At 44.0% G+C, this 21,484-nt stretch overlaps 1 protein-coding gene across 1 annotated transcript in view; it reads left to right on the top strand.

Annotated features, from left to right (window-relative positions):
* TTC6 (tetratricopeptide repeat domain 6) overlaps nt 1–21,484 on the top strand; it is a 263,011-nt gene that overhangs the window by 135,807 nt on the left and 105,720 nt on the right. Inside the window, exon 7 of the mRNA XM_036338786.1 lies at nt 9,730–9,871. Coding sequence (XP_036194679.1) covers nt 9,730–9,871 — 142 coding nt within the window. The remainder of the gene's footprint in view (nt 1–9,729; nt 9,872–21,484) is intronic.

Raw genomic sequence — 21,484 nt, 5'->3', positions numbered from 1 at the left:
CACAACACATAAAACTTAATCCTTGTTTGCTCCAGCTAAAGATGAGTCACAGAAATACCTATATCAGAGCCATAAGAGATCTTAGCCTTTCCCTACCTAAACTACTCATATTTAGGGATGAGGAAACTGAGGCAGAATTTTGCCTCAAACACAATTAATGGCAGATTTAGAGCTGTGATTAATAGCGACTGCAATAAGATTTCTATTATATCCATTAAAAAAATAGCTCCTACCTAAGTAAACCTATGCACATTTATAAAATGCAGATTGGGATGACAAGCAGTCATTTCATTATGCACTTTCAATGTTTGATAATAGATTAGATTATTGGATTTTTGTTTTTATATGGAAATACAAAGAAAAGGGAATTATTTGGACATTGATCTGATTTTAAAGCTGCCAAGATGTGAAAGCTGGGATTTTTTTAAAGCACAGCAATGTCATTCCACCAGATGTCACTGTTTGCATGTAGCAATGAAGTTATAATGATTAAAAATACCCCCTCCCTATTCATATTTTGTAAAAATATTAGTTATACACTTATTTTTATTTAGATTTGTTATTTTATCAGTACTATATTCCCTGAATTTTTAAAAAGTATTCAAAGTATTCATTAAAGCTGATGCAGATTTTAAAGACTATACTAAAGAAAATTAGTTGTAGTTTAGCATCTTCAAGAAGGTGAACTCCCAAAATCTTTTCTAGATCTAGGAGTTAACTTTTCAAACAACAATTTTGGTAAGTTACTGTTTTCTGAATTTTAGATTGTGACCCAATAAATGGGTTATGAAATCAATTTAGTGGCTTGCTACCAGCCCTTAAGAAATGGCTGGAATAGAATAATCTATTGGATGTATTACTTGGTGAAACTTTTGTACATGAGCACTCTTTTTTTTTTTTAAATATATTTTATTGATTTTTTACAGAGAGGAAGGGAGAGAGAGATAGAGAGTTAGAAACATCGATGGGAGAGAAACATCGATCAGCCGCCTCCTGCACATCTTCTACTGGGGATGTGCCCGCAACCCAGGTACATGCCCTTGACTGGAATCGAACCTGGGACCTTTCAGTCCGCAGGCCGACGCTCTATCCACTGAGCCAAACTAGTTTCGGCTATACATGAGTACTCTTAAAATATCCCTGTGTACATCTCTGAGTTACATAAAAGTGACTGTGTGCTCCATCCTGTGAAACCTCCCTGACGTTTTGTACCCCAAGGAGCAAAATTAATTCACTCAGGAAGGGAGAATGAAGATTTGTTGGGGGAACTTGGTTCAACTCACACCAAGGAGGTGAGAGCCTTTTTCCATGCTTCACAGGATGGAGCTCATAATCACTTCTATGTAACTCACAGAATATGTGTGCAGAGATTTTTAACATGTGCTCACAGCTCAGTACAAATGTTTTATAAACCTTTTTGACAGCAATCTACAATAAGAAATACATTTTATATCTCTGGCCCTGTGGGAGACCGATGTTGACAGGGAAGGAGATTTAACTCACTTGGCAGAGAGGTGGGTATTATTCTGTCATTCAGTTGCCTTAATCATAATAACAATGATTATCATATCAACCATTTATTGAGAGTGGACTGTGTGCAAACTTGCACATGTATTAGTTCTGAGCATTAGAGCCTAAAAAGCCTGACCACTGTTGCTGTATATAGGTGAGGAAACAACTTGGGACAGAAAGTGGCCTGCCCCACATAGCACACCAAGTGGCCAGCTGGGGTTAAAACCTCGTGCTTTAGCCTCATTCCAAAAGCTAGCTCTCCCCACGATATCGGTGATTTTTTTTAAGCTTCTCCTGAGGATAAGGACCATGTGGAATGTTTGGTAAGTGCATCAATTCTCAGGCTCTATCTCAAACCCACTGGGTTAGAATCTCTAGAGGAGAAATCTGAGAAGCTAACCCAGCATATTCTAATGATTAGGCTGTTTTAGGCTAGACTGCAGTACATCGGTGGTTTTCGACTTTCAGCCTACAGCAGAAGCATCTGCAGGGCTGGTTAGAACACCCATGGCTGGGCCCCACCTCAGGAGATTATGATTCATTAGGTGTGATGGGGTTCAAGATTTTGCATTTCTAGCAGGTTCCCATGTGATGCCAATAATGTTAGGTAGAGGAGAGAACCAAGATGGCGGCATAGGTTAACGCTGGAGTTTGCTGCCTTGAACAACTACTTCAAAAGTGAAACTAAAAGATGGAACAGACATTACCCAGAACCACAGGAACACTGGCTGAATGGAAGTCCTACAGCTAGGAGGAAAGAGAGACGCATAGGGACACTCAGAGGAGGCGCAGTGCTGAAGTCAAATTCTGAGGTGCGGAGTGTGCGGAGCGGGCTGGCGGCAGAGGGCGCGGTTGGCGTTTTCAATCGGGAGGGAGTTGCAGACTCTGAGCTCCAGATACGGGCGAGTTTTTAGGGACCCAGACTCAAACAGGAGAAGCGGGACTGTCTGGCTTCGGTCAGAGCGATTGCAGCTTTCTCTCTGAGGTTTGCAGCGGGTGCTGGGACTCAGAGAGGCAGAGCCCCTGGGGACAGGACTGAGAGCCGCCATAACTGCTCTCTCCGGCCCACCCTGTTGATCCTGTGCAACCTGCCCCGCCCAAGCCCTGCACAGAGGCATTTGCCGGATAGCCTCAGGCAAACGCTAGATTAGCACCTCCCCAGAGGACAGAAGTTCTCTCACTGCAGACACAGCTGATTCTCACAGCCACTTGGCCTGGAGGTCAACCCCTCCCTGGTATTAGCTACAACAATCAAGGCTTAACTACAAGACTGCGCACAAAGACCACTAGGGGGTGCACCAAGAAAGCATAAAAAATGCTGAGACAAAGAAACAGGACAAAACTGTCAATGGAGGATATTGAGTTCAGAACCACACTTTTAAGGTCTCTCAAGAACTGTTTAGAAGCCGCCGATAAACTTAATGAGATCTACAAGAAAACTAATGAGACTCTCGATGTTATGCTGGGGAACCAACTAGAAATTAAGCATACACCGACTGAAATAAAGAATACTATACAGACTCCCATGGAGTTTCCTCAAAAAACTACAAATGGAACTCCCATTTGACCCTGTGATCCCACTTCTAGGAATATATCCCAAGAAACCAGAAACACCAATCAGAAAGGATATATGCACCCCTATGTTCATAGCAGCACAATTCACCATAGCTAAGATCTGGAAACAGCCTAAGTGCCCATCAGTAGATGAATGGATTAGAAAACTGTGGTACATCTACACGATGGAATACTATGCTGCTCTAAAAAGGAAGGAACTCTTACCATTTGCAACGTCATGGATGGAACTGGAGAGCATTATGCTAAGTGAAATAAGCCAGTCAATGAAGGAAAAATACTACATGATCTCACTCATTCATGGATAATAGAGACCATTATAAACTTTTGAACAATAATAGATACAGAGGCAGAGCTGCCTCAAACAGATTGTCAAACTGCAGCAGGAAGGCTGGGGAGGGTTGCGGGGCAGGAGGTAGGGGGGTAAGAGATCAACTAAAGGACTTGTATGCATGCATAGAAGCATAACCAGTGGACATAAGACATTGGGGGATAGGGGAGGCTAGGGGACTGTCTAGGGCGGGGGGAAAAAATGGACACATATGTAATACCCTTTGTAATACTTTAAGCAATAAAAAAAATAAAATAAAAAAATAAAATAAAAAGAATACTATACAGACTCCCAACAGCAGACCAGAGGAGCGGAAGAATCAAGTCAATGATTTGAAATGCAAGGAAGCAAAAAACACCCAACCGGAGGGGTGGAATGAAAAAAGAATCCAAAAATGCGAGGATAGTGTAAGGAGCCTCTGGGACAACTTCAAGCGTATCAACATCAGAATTATAGGGGTATCAGAAGATGAGAGAGAGCAAGATATTGAAAACATATTTGAAGAAATAATGACAGAAAACTTCCCCCACCTGGTGAAAGAAATGGACTTACAGGTCCAAGAAGCGCGGAGAACCCTAAACAAAAGGAATCCAAAGAGGACCACACCAAGACACATCATAATTAAAATGCCAAGAGCAAAAGACAAAGAGAGAATCTTAAAAGCAGCAAGAGAAAGAAACTCAGTTACCTACAAGGGAATACCCATACGACTGTCAGCTGATTTCTCAACAGAAACTTTGCAGGCCAGAAGGGAGTGGCAAGAAATATTCAAAGTGATGAATACCAAGAACCTACAACCAAGATTACTTTATCCAGCAAAGCTATCATTCAGAATTGAAGGTCAGATAAAGAGCTTCACAGATAAGGAAAAGCTAAAGGAGTTCATCACCACCAAACCAGTATTATATGAAATGCTGAAAGGTATCCTTTAAGAAGAGGAAGAGGAAGAAAAAGGTAAAGATACAAATTATGAACAACAAATATGCATCTATCAACAAGTGAATCTAAGAATCAAGTGAATAAATAATCTGATGAACAGAATGAACTGGTGATTATAATAGAATCAGGGACATAGAAAGGGAATGGACTGACTATGCTTGGGGGGGAAAGGGGTGTGGGAGATGTGGGAAGAGACTGGACAAAAATTGTGCATCTATGGATGAGGACAGTGGGTGGGGAGTGAGGGTGGAGGGTGGGGCGGGAACTGGGAGGAGGGGAGTTATGGGGGAAAAAAAGAGGAACAAATGTAATAATCTGAACAATAAAGATTTAATTAAAAACAGATAATGTTAGGTTGAGAACTCACTCTGAGAAATACTGCAGCACATCATGCTGACACATTGTTCTTAGTTCCCCAGGACAGGGTCTAAGACTAGCTGTTCCTGGGGGACTTTTTTCCCTCAGCCAAAATTCAACAGTACTTATTCAGTACCTACTACGTTTGCATTCATGGGAAACAGAAAGTGAATTAAGAATTAATGTGGCCCTCCAAACCAACCTATGATCTACTCTGATAAGATATGTGGAATAAAATGTACTTTATATTCTATAATGAAAGAGAAAATCAAATGCAACAGGAAAAGTAGGGAAGCGAAGATGAATTTTGACTTGGCAGAGGGGCATTGTAAAGGTCTCATGGAGCCCTGGCCATTGTGACTCAGCTGGTTGGTGCACCATTCTATACATTGAAAGATGGGTTCAATTTCCGTTCAGCGCGCATAACTAGGTGCAGTTTGAATCCCAGCATGGGAGACAAATAATCGATTGTTTTTCTCTCTCTCTTTCCCTGCCCTTCTCTCTAAAATAAGTGAATAAAACGTATTCTCATGTGAGGATTTTAAAAAAAAGGTCTCATGGAGGAGTTGAGATCTGAAAGCATTGGTTTCGCCATTTTCATAGCCACACTGTGTGGTAATTTGGTTTGCTGTCTCCCCCTTTGCCCTTGTAAAAATCTCAGCACCTAGAGTACCCTTTGCAGAGTGAATGTAGGTTGGGGGAGGTGTTAGGGGAGGGAAGTAGGACTGGCAAGGTAGATAGTGCCCAGACGGGAAGATTCAGAATGCCAGGCACAGGAGCTCAGGTGGAGTCATTAAAGTCTTTGATGACAACCCTGGCAGGGTATGTAGCATAGGTTGGGGGAGGGAGAGTTTGGAGGTAAGAGACCAGCAAATATGATATCATTGGAATCAGATGAGAGAAAAGGCAGTGGACCTGAGAGACTGACTGGATGGAGAAGGATCAGGGTTAGTGATTCCTATTGGGAGTGAGGGAGAGCCTGGAGTAGAAGAGACTTAGTCTGAACAACTGAAATGGGGGGTGTATTCCAAAGGGCAGAACTCTAGAAAGGATTGGTTCTTCCCTCTGGACATAAAGAAGGAAGCAGGGAACATGTGGAGAAGAATTTCAGAGTAAGTGACTTATCTTTGCCATACAAGAACAGTTGCTAATTTTTGGCAGCCTTCCCACTAAGGTTGCACCTTCATGTCTACCAGAGATGTGTATTCTAAAATGTCTAATGACTTCCTTCACTTTCCTTCCAATCAACCAGGATTTCTATTTCTCCAGTGCACATTTGGAATGTGAAAAGGTAGTAAGTTGTGAAAGACCACTACTACCTTGTTATTTGTTTTAGGAACAGATAAAAATACAGCAGGGCCTCAGATAGCTTCTTGAGTCCCTCATCTCCTCCCTGACCTTAGAAGTACTTTACTGGTTTTGGTGTATGCACTTTCTTCTAGGGGCTCATTCTTCTAGCCCCTAGACCTTGCCCTGTTTTTTTATTATTTTTTATTTTTTATACATTAGTCAAGACTGAGTTGCAGAAAAAAGGAAATATTTTAGCTATTTTAAGGAAAAGGGGATTTAGTAATGGGAATTCAATGCTTATAACATCAATGGAAAGATTGGAAAATGGGTTTTATGCAGGGAGGGCTTCCACAGTTAACTCACACAGCATGCTTCACTGGCTTCGGGGAGCTGCTCCTCTGGCCTAGTCAGGAGGGAGGGAAATCTAGAACCATCACTGGCAACACACTAGTCACATTATGCCTGTTGATACGCTCACTGGAAATAAACACACACACAAAACATAAAAGAAGTAACTGAACACTGCTACAGAACTCAATGTGATCATGACCGCTTGCCAACAAAAGACCAGAACCTTCCGCCTTCCAAACTGTATGTGAGTGGATCTTAAATTATATCTAGGACAGTGGTTCTCAATCTTCTGGCCCTTTAAATACAGTTCCTCATGTTGTGACCCAACCAAAAAATTATTTTTGTTGCTACTTCATAACTGTAATGTTGCTACTGTTATGAATTGTAATGTAAATATCTGATATGCAGGATGGTCTTAGGCGACCCCTGTGAAAGGGTCGTTCGACCGCCAAAGGGGTCATGACCCACAGGTTGAGAACCGCTGATCTGGGACATTGGCTGCAGGAGAGTTTTACCTGTCCATCCTCAGCAGTTTAGAGAAGCACCTGAGAGTTAGGGTGGATTGGTTGTTGACTGGCAGTCTATCATAGTCACCATACTGGGAGTTGAACTTGATCTTCTCTCTGAATGCAAATATTTGACTACATGAAATAGGAAGCTTTTGTCCGTGACTCTGTTTTGGCAAAGCCCCATCTTCTCTAGCCTAGTTTTGGGTGGGCTTGTTTTCTAACAGCTGGAATGATGGAATTTGAGACAGTCAGCTAAAGTCAGGTGGGTTTGTGTACACTTAATCTTCACATTTGGTGGCTTGTATGTGATTGTTCATATAATCCTATCTAATAAAAAAGAAACATGGTAATTAGCCATACCTCTGCTACCCTTCCCATTGGCTAATCAGGGCGATATGCAAATTAACTGCCAGCCAAGATGGCGGCCGGCAGCCAGGCAGCTTAAAGAGAACATGAGGCTTGCTTGCTCCAGTGACGGAGGAAGCCAATGTTCCCCGCCTGCTGCTGCCGGCCTCTGAGCTTGCAGTTTGAAACATAGTTACAAATATAGAAGCTAAACAAAACCCCAGAAACCTGCTTTCAGCCAGCCGGGATCTCAGAGCTGGAGTTGATACAGTGTTTCAATTATAGAACCCAAACAAACCAGATACCTGCTTTCAGCAACAGAGGACTCAGAGCTGGAGCCAAGCCTCAGAGCTAAAGCTGGCCAAGAATTAAAAAAAAAGAAAAAAAGGACAGGTTGGGAGCTTCAGCCACCTGCCAGCCTGAAAACAGCCCTCAGCCCCTCACCCAGACTGGCCAGGCACCCCAGTGGGGACCCCCACCCTGAAGGGTGTGTGGCCAGCTGCAAACAGCCATCATCCCCTCACCCAGGCTGGCCAGGCACCCAAGCAGGACCCCCACCCTGATCCAGGACACCCTTCAGGGCAAACCTGCCGGCCCCCACCTGTGCACCAGGCCTCTATCCTATATAGTAAAAGTGTAATATGCCTCCCAGCACCGGGATCAGCGGAGCCACAAGGCCTCCCGGCACCGGGATCAGCGTGACAGAGGGCAGCGCCCAAACCCCCTGATCGCCCTGTGGCTCTGTGTGTGACAGGGGCAGGGCCACAACCTCCCTATTCGCCCTGCTCTGTTCGTGACAGGGGAAGGCACCCAAACCCCCTGATCAGCCCTGCTCTGTGCCTGATAGGGGGGAGCTCCCCAACCCCCTGAATGCCCTGCGGCTCTGTGTGTGACAGGGTGCGGCACCCCAACCCCCGATCGGCCCTGCTCTGTGTGTGACAGGGTAGAGCCATAACCTCCCCATTGGCCCTGCCCTGAGTGTGACAGTGGTGGCGCCCCAATCCCCTGATCGGCCCTGCTCTGTGGGTGATAGAGGGCGGTGCCCCAACTCCCCTATTGGCTCTACTCTGTGAGTGACAGGAGGGAGCTCCTCAACCCCCTGATCGTCCCTGCTCTGTGTGTGACAGGGTGCGGCGCCCCAACCCCCACCCCCCCACGGGCCCTGCTCTGTGTGTGACGGGGTAGAGCCATAACCTCCCCATCGGCCCTGCCCTGAGTGTGACAGGGTGCAGCACCCCAACCCCCTGATCCGCCCTGCTCTGTGTGTGATAGGGGGCAGTGCCCCAACTCCCCTATCGGCCCTACTCTGTGAGTGACAGGGGGGAGCTCCTCAACCCCCTGATGGGCCCTGCTCTGTGCATGACAGGGGGCAGCACCCCAACCCCCTGATTGGCCCTGCTCTGTGCGTGACAGGGGGTGGTGCCGCAACCTCCCCATCGACCCTGCCTTGAGTGTGACAGGGGGCGGTGCCCCAACCACCCAATTGGCCCTACCCTGAGCATGACTGAGGGTGGCATCGCAACCTCCCAATCTGCCCTGCTCTGTGCATGACAGGGGGCGGCGCCCCAACTCCCCAGTCAGCCCTGCTCTGAGCCCGACCAGGGGCTGCACCTAGGGATTGGGCCTGCCCTCTGCCTCCGGGAACAGGCCTAAGCCAGCAGGTCGTTATCTCCCGAGGGGTCCCAAACTGCGAGAGGGCACAGGCCGGGCTGAGGGACGCCCCCTCCCCCCCGAGTGCACAAATTTTTGTGCACCGGGCCTCTAGTAATATATAAAAAAGTTAGAGGCAACATTGGCTCTAAATACTTCAGGTGAAATTGATTTATTTATAGTTTGTATAAGTTCACTTTACACTTATTTTATATTTCTTTTACAGTAAGTGCTGCAACACACACACAAAAATTTTTTTTTAATGTATTTTCAGGTGGTCTGGAAGTCAGTCATTAGTGACATATTAGACCTTCAATTTTTATTTAGCTCATCTCTTTGGCTTAAATTAAGGCTTTTGTTGATAAGTTTGTACCTCATATATATCCTCATGTTTATGCAGTTTTCAGGGTAGAAGGAAAGACCTGATGCTATAACAGTTTTCTGTTTGTGCTTAATATGAATCAGAAATAGGACATTTTAATGTCAGAAGGGAGTTCTGCTAAGGCTGATGCTTTACCTTGGCCTAAGAAATGAAAGCACTTTCTGTGAGTTTGGAGTGGGGAGCAGGTTAGCGATCAGAGAGAACAACTTTTAATCTCTTATGTAATCAGGTTTACATAGGGCGAACTTATTATTCCAATGTAATAAAACAAAACCATCATAAAGGTTATGACTTAAATGTGTTTAGAAGCAAAGATAAATTGTTTTTTAATTATTTCCCATTTTGGATTATCTGACTTCTGAACAATCTCTATTTAATACAGTAATCAAAATGTTAATGTATTTATCTCCATATAGATATGAAATGAGAGCAAATGCCTCTGGTTTGTCAATAAGGTAAACAAGAAATTTATTGTTTTTATCACACTGTAGAATAATGGAAGGAATCCCTCTTATGAGTGACAATCAAGTGTATGTTCCCGTCCTTCCAACAACGTCAGTGATACCACCTGAATTGGCACAAGAAACAAGACAGCATGCTCAGAAACCACACCTACAACTCTCTGGAGAGGAAGTAAGAACTTCCTTTAATATTAGTTTTCTCTACCTCCGAGGTTCTCAAATTTAAATTTCAGGGTTTTTTTGTACTCTTAAAAATATTGGAGAACTCAACAATTATTTATGTGGATTATATCTATTGATACAATGTTGGAAATTAAAACTGAGAAAATACTAAATGCTTATTTTTTGTTTATTAAAAATAACACTAGCCCTAACTGGTTTGGCTCAGTGGATAGAGTATCGGCCTGTGTACTGAAGAGTCCCAGGTTCGATTCTGGTCAAGGGCATGTACCTTGGTTGCAGGCACATCCCCAATAGGGGGTGTGCAAGAGACAGCTGATCGATGTTTCTCTCTCATCGATGTTTCTAACTCTCTATCCCTCTCCCTTCCTCTCTGTAAATAATCAATAAAATATTTTTTTTTACAGTTTTAAAAAATAACAGTAATAAAGTCATATATGTCAACATAAATAATGTATTTTTATGAAAAATAATTATATTTTTAAACAAAAAATTTGATGAGAAAACTAGGGTTGTTATTTGTTTTAGAAATCTCTTTGTTTGGCTTAATAGAAGATGGTTGGATTCTCATGTCTGATTTTTTATTGTTGACACTGTTATAGATGTCCCCCATTTGTCCCCCTCCATGCAGCCTTGGACCCCTCCCCCCAGTCCCCAGCCTTCACCTCATTGTTGTTGTCTGTGTTCACAGGCTATGCATATATGCTTAGATGTTTGTTGGCTAATCTCATCCAGTCCATCCCACTCCTCTCCCCTCTGAGATGAGACAGTTTATTCCATGTACCAATGCCTCTAGTCCTATGTTGTTCATCAGTTCATTTTGTTCATTAGTCTACATATAAATGAGATCATATAGTATTTGTCTTTCTCTGGCTGGCTTATTTCATTTAGCATAATAATCTCTAGGAGCATTCATGCAGTTGCAAAATGTAAGGTTTTCATCTTTTTTACAACTGTAGCATGTTACAAACCTAAAAGACCAGAAATAGCCAAAGCAATCTTGAGAAAGAAGAAAAACAGCACAGGAATTATACTCTCTGATTTTAAACTATATTACAAAGCTATAATAATCAAAACAGTATGAGATTGGCATGAAAACACACATAGATTATTGAACAGATTAGAGAGCCTGGAAATAAACCCACACATATATCGTCAATTGACTTGGGACAAATGAGACAAGATTATGCAATGGGGAAAGAACAGTCCCTTCAGTAAATAGTGTTTTGAGAACTGTACAATCACATGCAAAAGAATGAAACTGGTTCACTATCTTATACCACACATAAAAATGAACTCAAAATAGATGACAGACTGAAATAATAAAACTCCTAGAGAAAACATAGGCAGCAAGCTTCTTATCATCAGATAAGCAAAAAGGAAAGAGAAAGTCTTAATAAAGAAACCAAAACTATAGAAAATAAACAAAAATTTTAATTAAATATAATAATTAAAAAACTCAATGGGTGGGTTTAAAAGTAGGATGGAGGAGACATGAAAGAATCAATGATCGAGAAACCAAGATGGCAGCATAGGTAAACACTGGAAATTGCTGCCTCGCACAATCACTTCAAAAATACAACTGAAAGACAAAACAAACATCATCCAGAACCACAGGAAGGCTGGCTGAGTGGAAATTCTACAACTAGAAGGACAGAGAAAAGCACACTGAGACTCAGAGGAGGTGCAGAAGTAAACTGCAGAGGTACAGAAGCGAACGTGGAAAGGACTGGCAACTGAGGATGCGGTTGTCTTTTTCAACGGGGAGGGAGTCTCAAGCTCCTGACTGCTCTGAACTCCAGTTCCGGGTGAGTCTCTAGGGACTCAGACTCATACAGAGAGAAACTGGACTGTCTGGCATTGGGCAGAACTCGAGGGCGGCTTTCTCAGAGGTGCTTGCAGCGATTACCGCGGGATGCTGAGTTCCAGGACCTCTTAGGGCAGGGCTGAGAATCAGCCATAGCTGTTTTCTCTGCCCTGTTGATTCCCTGAGACCCCGCCCCACCCAAGCTGTGCGCAGATGCTTTTGTATATGAATGGCCTGGCCCTTTGCAATCTAGAATTACCTAACAAACTGCAGCTGGGCCAGAGAGACCTAGAACATCCAAAAGAAGTCCCAAGGCCCCACAGAAGCCTGCATTGCTTCACAGCTGGACCTCATCTGGGCACATAAAAACTTAAACAAAGAAGAGGAATCTGCAGATCTCTCCATAGCTCCTGCTGGGTAGCCTCAGGAAGATGCTAAATTAATACCTCCTTAGAGATCCAAGAGCCAGTGTACCCGGTGGTCAGAGTGGGACCATCCAGATTACAACTCCTCAGATCCATAAGGGACACACTCAGGGGGAAGACTCAGTGAGCACCAAAGCCCCAACTGAAGCAAGTCTTGCCCCACAAGGGTGTCGCCAGCACAGACGTTCTTCCACCGTAGACACAGCTGATTCTCACAGACAATTGGCCTGGAGGTCAATTCCTCCCAGTGATACCTACAACAATCAAGGCTTAACTAAAACAAGACTGTGCACCAAGCCCACAAAGAGGTGCACCAAGAGTGTCCACCTCAGGTAATATGGGAGGCTGAGCCACTGGGCCCTATAGGACACCTAGCACAGAAAGCCACTCTATCAACACAGGGAAGCATAAAAAATGCGGAAACAAAGAAACAGGTCACAAATGACAGAAATGGATGAAAGAAAACTACTGGATATAGAGTTCAAAACCAAACTTATAAGGTTTTTCAAGAATTTTCTAGAAACTGCTGATAAATTTAGTGAGACCCTCAAAAAATCTAGTGAGACCCTCGAGGATATGAAAAAGGACCAACTAGAAATTAAGCATACACTGACTGAAATAAAGAATATTATACAGAGATCCAACAGCACACTAGAGGATCCCAAGAATCAAGTCAAAGATTTGAAATACGAAGAAGCAAAAATCACCCAACCGGAAAAAAAAAGAAAAAAGAATCCAAAAATATGAAGATAGTGTAAGGAGCCTCTGGGACAACTTCAAGAATATCAACATCCGAATTATGGGGGTGCCAGAAGAAGAGAGAGAACAAGATATTGAAAGCCTATTTCAAGAAATAATGACAGAAAACTTCCCCTATCTGGTGAAAGAAATTGACTTACTAGTCCAGGAAGTGCAGAGAACCCCAAACAAAGGAATCCAAAGAGGACCACACCAAGACACATCATAATTGAAATGCCAAGAGAAAAAGACAAAGAGAGAATCTTAAAAGCAGCAAGAGAAAAACAGTTGGTTACCTACAAGGGAGTACCCATACGATTGTCAGCTGATTTCTCAACAGAAACTATGCAGGCCAGAAGGGAGTGGCAATAAATATTCAAAGTGATGAATAGCAAGAACCTACAACCAAGATTACTTTACCCAGCAAAGCTATCATTCTGAATTGAAGGTCAGATAAAGAGCTTCACAGATAAGGAAAAGCTAAAGGAGTTCATCACCACCAAACCAGTATTATATGAAATGCTGAAAGGTATCCTTTAAGAAGAGGAAGAAGAAAAAGGTAAAGATACAAATTATGAACAACAAATACACATCTATCAACAAGTGAATCTAAAAATCAAGTGAATAAATAATCTGATGAACAGAATAAACTGGTGAATATAATAGAATCTGGGGCATAGAAAGGGAGTGGACTGACAATTCTTGGGGGGAAAGGGTTAGCACCCCTATGTTCACCCCTAGCAGCACAATTTACAATAGCCAAGATTTGGAAACACCCTAATGCCCATCAACAGAGTAGTGGAGTAGAAAACTATGGGACATCTACACAACGGAATACTAAGCTGCTATAAAAAGGAAGGAATTCTTACCATTTGCAGCAGTATGGATGGAACTGGAGAGCATTATGCTAAGTGAAATAAGCCAGAAAGTGAAAGAAAAACACAACACCACATGGTCTCACTCACGTATGGATAATAAAGAACATTATAACCTGATGAACGAAAAGATAGATACAGAGGCAGAGAAGCATTGAACAGACTGTCAAATTACAGTGAGAAGGCTGGGGATTGATTGTTGGGGTGGGGAGGTAAGAGATCACCCGAAGGACTTGTATTCATGCATATAAGCATAACCAATGGACACAAGACACTGGGGGTGGGGTGGGGTGAGAGCATGTGCCGGGGTAGGGGAGGCCGGGGGAAGGTCAATGGGGAAAAATAAAAAAAGGAGACATATGTACTACTATCTGTAATACTTTAAACAATAAAATAAAATTTTAAAAAAGTTATCATGGAAAATTTCCTTTTTACAGCCTAATATATTTTGGTCTATGGAATACTTAGTTTTTCTAGAAAAATAAATAAGTACATATAAAAAAAAAAAGAAAGGGAGATGACTGAAAATGTAAAGAAAGAAATAATGGCTAAATGTTTCCCTAATTTGGAAAAATACTTAAATATATTCAGGAAGCTAAGCAAACCCCAAGCAGAAAAATCTTAAGACACACACACAAACTGGACCAAGTCACATAGTAGTCAAATTTCTGAGAAAAACAACATGAGTGGCAGTGGATTTATCATCAGAAATGATGGAGGCCAGAAGCAGAATATTCAGTGGCAGAACATTTTTCAGGTGCTGAAAGAAAATAAGTGTGAGCTCAGGGTCCTGTATCTTGAGAAATATTCTTCAGGAATGAAGGGCAATCAAGACATTTCACATTGAAGAGAACTAAGAGCATTTATTGCCTGCAGACTTAAATCTACATGTGAGTCTACAATTATCTCAAAAGAAAAACTTTAATAGTCCTTTCTTCTTCTTTTGTCCCTGATTTTCACCTCCAATTTTGTTTTAAAATTATTTTTTATTTTTTGCATTAATTATTATAAGCATAACTCATTTTATTACACTTTGCAGATGTTGCTTCTTTCTTTCTTTCTTTCTTTCTTTCTTTTTTTCTTTCTTTCTTCCTTCCTTCCTTCCTTCCTTCCTTCCTTCCTCCCTCCCTCCCTCCCTCCCTCCCTCGTTCTTTTCCTTTCCTTTCCCTTTCCTTTTCCTTTCCTTTCCTTTCCTTTCCTTTCCTTTCTTTCTTTCCTTTCCTTTCCTTTCCTTTCCTTTCCTTTCCTTCCTTTCCTTTCCTTTCCTTTCCTTTCCTTTCCCTTCCTTTCCTTTCCTTTCCTTTCCTTTCCTTTCCTTTCCTTCCTTTCCTTTCCTTTCCTTTCCTTTCCTTTCCTTTCCTTTCCTCTTCCTTTCCTTTCCTTTCCTTTCCTTTCCTTTCCTTTCCTTTCCTTTCCTTTCCTCTTTTTCTTTCCTTTTCTTTCCAGATTGAATGTTTGTGGCAACCCTGAGTTGAGCAATTCTATGGGTGCCATTTTTCCAATAGCATTTTGCTTGCTTCATGTCTGTGTCACATTTTGGTAATTCTCACAATATTTCCAACTTTTCCCATTATTATTTTTTATGGTGATTTGCGATCAATAATTTTTATGTTACTATTGTAATTATTTTGGAGTCCCACAAACTGCACCCATTATGATGGAGAACTTAATAAATGTTGTGTCTTCTGACTACTTACTTACCCATCTATTTCTCCATGTTTCTCCCGCTCCTCAGGCCTCCCTATTCCCTGAGACACAACAATATTGAAATTAGGTCAATTAATAACCTACAATGGCATCTTAAGTGTTTGAGTGAAAAAAAGAGTCAATTGATGCGACAAATTTCATTGTTGTTTTATTTTAAGAAATTGCCTTAGCCACCCAACCTTTCGCAACGGCCACCCCGATCCGTCATCAGCCACCAACATGGAGGCAGGACCCTCCACTAGCAAGAAGATTATGACTTGCTGAAGGCTTAGATGATGGTTAGCAATTTCTAGTAATAAAGTTTTTAAAAAATATGGTCTATATATTATTTTATAAGATACAATGCTATTGAACACAATAGATTACAGTATAGTATAAAAATAATTTTAATATGACTGGGACACCAAAAATTATGTGATTGACTTTATTGCAATATGCATTTTATTGCTGTGGTCTGGAACCAAACCCACAATATTTTGGAGGTATGCCTGTATTATTTTATTGATAATAAACTTTATTTTTTATAATTACTTTAGACAGAAAAATTACAAAGACAGTATGGAGATTTCCCATATACTACACACTCTCTTTCCCCTATTACTAATGTGATAATAGTGGGTTGGTAAGTGGACCCAAAAGTCCTACCCCACAGTTCCTATGGACGTGACTTTAATTGGAAATAGAATTTCTGTAGATTAATTAAAAATCTTTGGATGAGATCATCCTGAATTTAGGATGAGTACTAAAGCCAATAAGACTGGACTAGTTTCCTTGTAAGAAGAGAACACCATGTTAACACAGACACATAGGGAAGAAGGCCAGGTGATGGAGGCAGAGATGGAATGATGCAGCTGCAAGCCCAGGAACACCGAGGTTGCTGGCAACCACTGGAAGCTCTAGAGAGGAAGGAAGGTTCTTCCCTAGAGCCTTCAGAAGGAGCATGGAGCCTCCTACACCTTGACTTTGGATTTCTATTTTCCAGAACAGTGAGAGAATATATTTCTATTGTGTTTTACCATTATAGTAGTATGCTATATTTGTTAAAATCAATATTTAAAAATTACTATTAACTAAGGTCCATGCTTCACCCAGATTTCTTAGTTTTTACATAATGTTCATTTTTTGTCCCAGAATCCCATCCAAGTTACCAATTATATTCAGCTGTCATGTCTCCTTAGGCTTCTCCTGGCTGTGACAGTTTCTGAGTCTTTCTTGGTTTTGATGACTTTGACAGTTTGGGGGAGTATTTGGCAAATAATTAGTACAATGTCCCCCAATTAGGATTTGCCTGAGGTGATTTTGGGGAGAAAGACCACTGACATAAGGTGCCATTTTCATTGTGTCATTCCAGGTTTCATAATATCAACATGAATTATCACTGTTAACCTCGATTACCTGCCTAAGATAGCATTTGCCAGGTTTCATCATTGTGAAGTTTTTCTTTTTCCCCCTTTTCCATATTGCATTCTTTGGAGGAAGTCACTATGTGCACCTCACACTTAAGCCATGTGGAGTTATGCTCTGCCTCCTTGAGGGCCCAGTATATACAAAAATAAATTTGTCTGTGTAGGAGCTTTGTCTACGCTTTCCTTTTATATTCAATTATTTATATCACTATGACTCATGGATATTTATGTTATACTTTGAATTATAATCCAATAGTATTTATTATTATTTTGCTAAAATAGTTCAAGCTCTGGTCATTGAGAGCTCCTTCACTTGCTTCTACTAGTATGTTCTGTCACCACATCCCACCATTGAGGGATTTTGGAAAACTCTTAATTTCTGGCAATACAATAAACTCTAGGCTCATCTTGTACATTTCTTGCCTCAGTCCCTACATTTAGCAATTTCTACTGGAAGCCCCAGTTCCCTTTATTAAAAAAATGTAATTAATGTAAAGATCTGGGCATTAGGTGTGCTTGTTGGCACTGTCTCAATTGACACAGCAACGAAATACACATGTGTATACCAACACCTATAAAACACACATATTTAAAACTGTTTTTATATGTCACCATTCATGTCTAAAACACGAGTTCATGCTGCTGTCTCCAACTCTAGTGCATTACCACATGGATCATTCTAGCCTCCTCCCTTGCTCATCTTTAAATTCTTACTCCAACAGTGACAAACCTGGGTCCTATCATTCTCCATCCATTTACTTAACTGCTCAATTCCAGTATAGAAGTGTACATGTATAGATGTATCAGAATTATTAACCCATATTCCTATGGAATGCACTTTATCAGCTGTGTACAGTTTCTTTGGCCTTTAGTTTTATACTAGAGGCCCAGTGCATGAAATTTGTGCACTGGGGGGTGGGTCACTCAGCCCAGCCTGCCCCCTCTCACAGTCTGGGAGCCCTCAGGGATGTCCTACTGACGGCTTAGGCCCACTCCCTGACAGTTTAGGCCCACGGGGAGCGGGCCTAAGCCGCAGTCTGGCCGTGGAGGCTCGGAGCAGGCGCCCCGTGTATGTGTGTTTGTGTGTGTGTGTGTCTGTGTATGTGTGTCCGCTGGGGGCCTGCCCTCAGCCACATTGTGGAGGCTCAGAGCAGGCACCCCGTGTGTGTGTGTGTGTGTGTGTGTGTGTTTCTGTGTGTGTGTGTGTGTGTGTGTGTGTGTGTGTGTCTGCTGGGGGTCTGCCCCCAGCCCCACCACAGAGGCTTGGAGCAGGCACCCTGTGTATGTGTGTGTGTGTCTGCTGGGGGCTTGTCCCCAGCTGCGCTGTGGAGGCTCCGAGCAGGTGCCCCTCCGTGTTGATTTCTCGGGCTCTGGGCCGTGCCTGCTTGTTGTTCTCTCAGGCTTGGGGCCGCACCTGGCTCCTCCTCCTGAGCTGGTTGTGGCTGTTATGGAGTCCTGACCTCATTTGCATATTTTATACATATATATGTGTATATACACACACACACACACTAGAGGCCCAGTGCACAAAAATTTGTGCACTCGGCGGGGTCCCTCAGACTGGCCTGTGCCCTCTCACAGTCTGGGACCCCTCGGGGGATGACTACCTGCTGGCTTAGGCCCACTCCCTGGGGGATCGGGCCTAAGCTGGCAGTCATATATCCCTCTGGCAGCCTGGGAGCCCTTGGGAGATGTCCACTTGCCAGCGGGGAGCAGGCCTAAGCTCCTGCATTGAGTATCTGCCCCCTGGTGGTCAGTGTGTGTGTCATAGTGACCAGTCATTCCCAGACATTCTGCTGTTAGGGTCAATTTGCATATTACCCTTTTATTATATAGGAGTGCCTGGCCAGCCCGGGTGAGGAGCTGATGGCTGTTTGCAGGCTGGCCACAGCCCCTTCAGGGTAGGGGTCCCTGCTGGGGTGCCTGGCCAGCCTGGGTGAGGGGCTGATGGCTGTTTGCAGGCTGGCCACAGCACCTTCAGTGTGGGGGTCCCCACTGGGGTGCCTGGCCAGCCTGGGTGTGGGGCTGATGGCTGTTTACAGGCTGGCCACGGCCCCCAGCCACCCAAGCTCCCAGTGGAGGCTGGCTGGAAGCAGGTATCTGGGATTTATTTGTCTTCTATAAATGAAACTTTGTTGCCATGAGCAGAGGCCACAGCCAGCTCAAGGCAGGCAGGAAGCTTGGCTTCCTCCATTGCCCAGGCAACCAAGCCTCCTGCTTGCTCCAGCTCCATGGCTGCCGGCCACCATCATAGAGAATAATTTCACCTCTGTAAAAAATTCCCCTATGCCTAATTAATATTTATTTGGAAAAAGTTTTAAAAACATAAATAAAAACAGAAACTAAACTAAGACATACTTGGGGACATATTATTAAGAATTTGTAAATATTAACATTTGGTTGTACTTCCTAGTTCCATTTCTCTTCCTCCTTGCCCAAGGGTAGTCTCTCTTACAATTGTGGTCTTTCTAGTCCCTGATTTTATACTTTAACTAGAGGCCCAGTGCACAAATTTGTGCACCTTGAAAGGAACTGGGCCATCAGGCTGTGGTGGGCACAGGGGTGGGTCTCAGCCCATCCTCTAAGCCCCTGCCTGGCCCGTCCTACTGTGGCCTCTGGTCCCCTGTTTGCCAGAAGTCCTGCTTCTGCTGCCTCCACTCCCACGTGCTGACCATGCTAGCCCCACTCGCACCCACTGACAGTGCATAGCAATTGGGGCTGGCGCCAACAGCAGGTGCAAGTGGGACCATTGCTGGCAGCAGGTGTGAGAGGCAGCTGCTGGCCCCAGTTGCCCCTTAGGAGCAGGGAGATGTGAAGAAACCCTGAAGGGCAATCGGGGCTGGCAGCCGCTGCTCGCACCTGCTGATAGTGCCAAGCGATCAGGGCCTGCACTGGGTACTGGCAGTGGGTGCAAGTGGGGCTGGTGCCAGCAGCAGGTGTGAGTGCCCAGCAGGACCATGGCACACAGGAGCAATGAATTTTTAGTAACCACCAGAGGCTCGCCCCGATGACAGCAACTGGTGTCCCACTGTGGTCTAGCACTCCCGCTCACCTGCTCCACCATCCCTCCACGGCCAATGCCTGCCATGTTCCATGCTCTGCTGCCTGCTGCCAACACTCACCATATTCCGCATGCACCGCCTGGTGGTCAGCGCACGTCATAGCGATCAGTTGTTTGGTTGTTTAGTTGTTCAGTTCTTCTGCCTTTCAGTCTATTTGCATATTAGGGTTTTATATATATATATATATATATATATATATATATATATATATATATATATATATAGACTAGAGGCCTGGTGCACAAAAATTTGTGCACTCGGGGGGAATCCCTCAGCCTGGCCTATGCCCTCTTGCAGTCTGGGACCCCTCGGAGGTTGTCCACCTGCTGGCTTAGGCCCACTCCCTGGGGGATGGGGCCCAAGCTGGCAGTCAGACATCCCTCTGGCAGCACGGCAGCCCTTGGGGATGTCCACTTGCCAGCGGGGAGCAGGCCTGAGCTTCAGTCGGACATCCTTAGTGCTGCTGAGGAGGCGGGAGAAGCTCCCACCATCACTGCTGTACTGGCAGGTGTCAGCCTGGCTTGTGGCTAAGCAGAGCTCCCCCTGTAGGAGCACACTGACCACCAGGGGCAGCTCCTGCATTGAGCGTCGTTCTGCTGTTAGGGTCAATTTGCATATTACCCTTTTATTATATAGGATAGAGGCCTGGTGCATAGGTGGGGGCTGGCTGGTTTGCCCTGAAGGGTATCCCAGATCATGGTGGGGGTCCTGCTGGGGTGCCTGGCCAGCCTGGGTGAGGGGCTGATGACTGTTTGCAGCTGGTCACACCCCCTTCAGGGTGGGGGTCCCCATTGGGGTGCCTGGCCAGCCTGGGTGAGGGGATGATGGCTTTTGCAGGCTGGTCAAGCCCCCCCAGTGGGGACCCTCACCCCATGGAGGTTTGGCCAGCCTGGGTGAGGGGCTGATGGCTGTTTTCAGGCTGGCCACACCCCCTTTCGGGTGAGGGGTCCCCACTCGGGTGCCTGGCCAGCCTGGGTGAGGGGCTGAGGGCCATTTTCAGGCTGGCCAAGTCCCGCAGCGACGGAAGCTCCCAGCCTCTCCTTTTTTTTTTTTTAAATTCTGGGATTTATTTACCTTCTATAATTTGTAGCCTTGAGAGAAGCTCAGAGCCAGCCAGGGTGGGCAGGAGGGAAGCTTGGCTTCTTTATCGCCAGGGGCAACCCACTCCTGCTCGCTCCAGCTCCGTGGCCATGGATGGCTGAAAGCAGGTATCTGGGGTTTATTTACCTTCTATAATTGAAACTTTGTTGCTTTGAGTGGAGCTCAGAGCCGGCGCGGCAGGCGGGAAGCTTGGCTTCCTCCATCATTGGGGCAACCAAGCCTCCTGCTTGCTCCAGCTTCATGGCTGCTGGTCGCCATCCTGGTTGGGTTAATTTATATATAGTTGCTCTGATTGGCTGGTGGGCATGGCTTAAGGCATAGCGAAGGTATGTTCAATTTGCATGTTTGTCTTTTATTAGTGTAGATAGGTGTATTTGTGACTTGAAACAATAAATACGTAGTTCTGTGTGTTCTATATACATTTATATAAAGGCACTATTTTGTATGCCTCTTTCTAAAACTTGCTTATTTTACTATCAATACT

The sequence above is a fragment of the Myotis myotis genome, unplaced genomic scaffold, assembly GCF_014108235.1.
Source record: "Myotis myotis isolate mMyoMyo1 unplaced genomic scaffold, mMyoMyo1.p scaffold_m19_p_1, whole genome shotgun sequence".
NCBI classification, from domain to species: Eukaryota; Metazoa; Chordata; class Mammalia; order Chiroptera; family Vespertilionidae; genus Myotis; species Myotis myotis.
The sequence above is the reverse complement of the archived record's forward strand: the minus strand, read 5'-3'. Positions and strand labels throughout refer to the sequence as shown.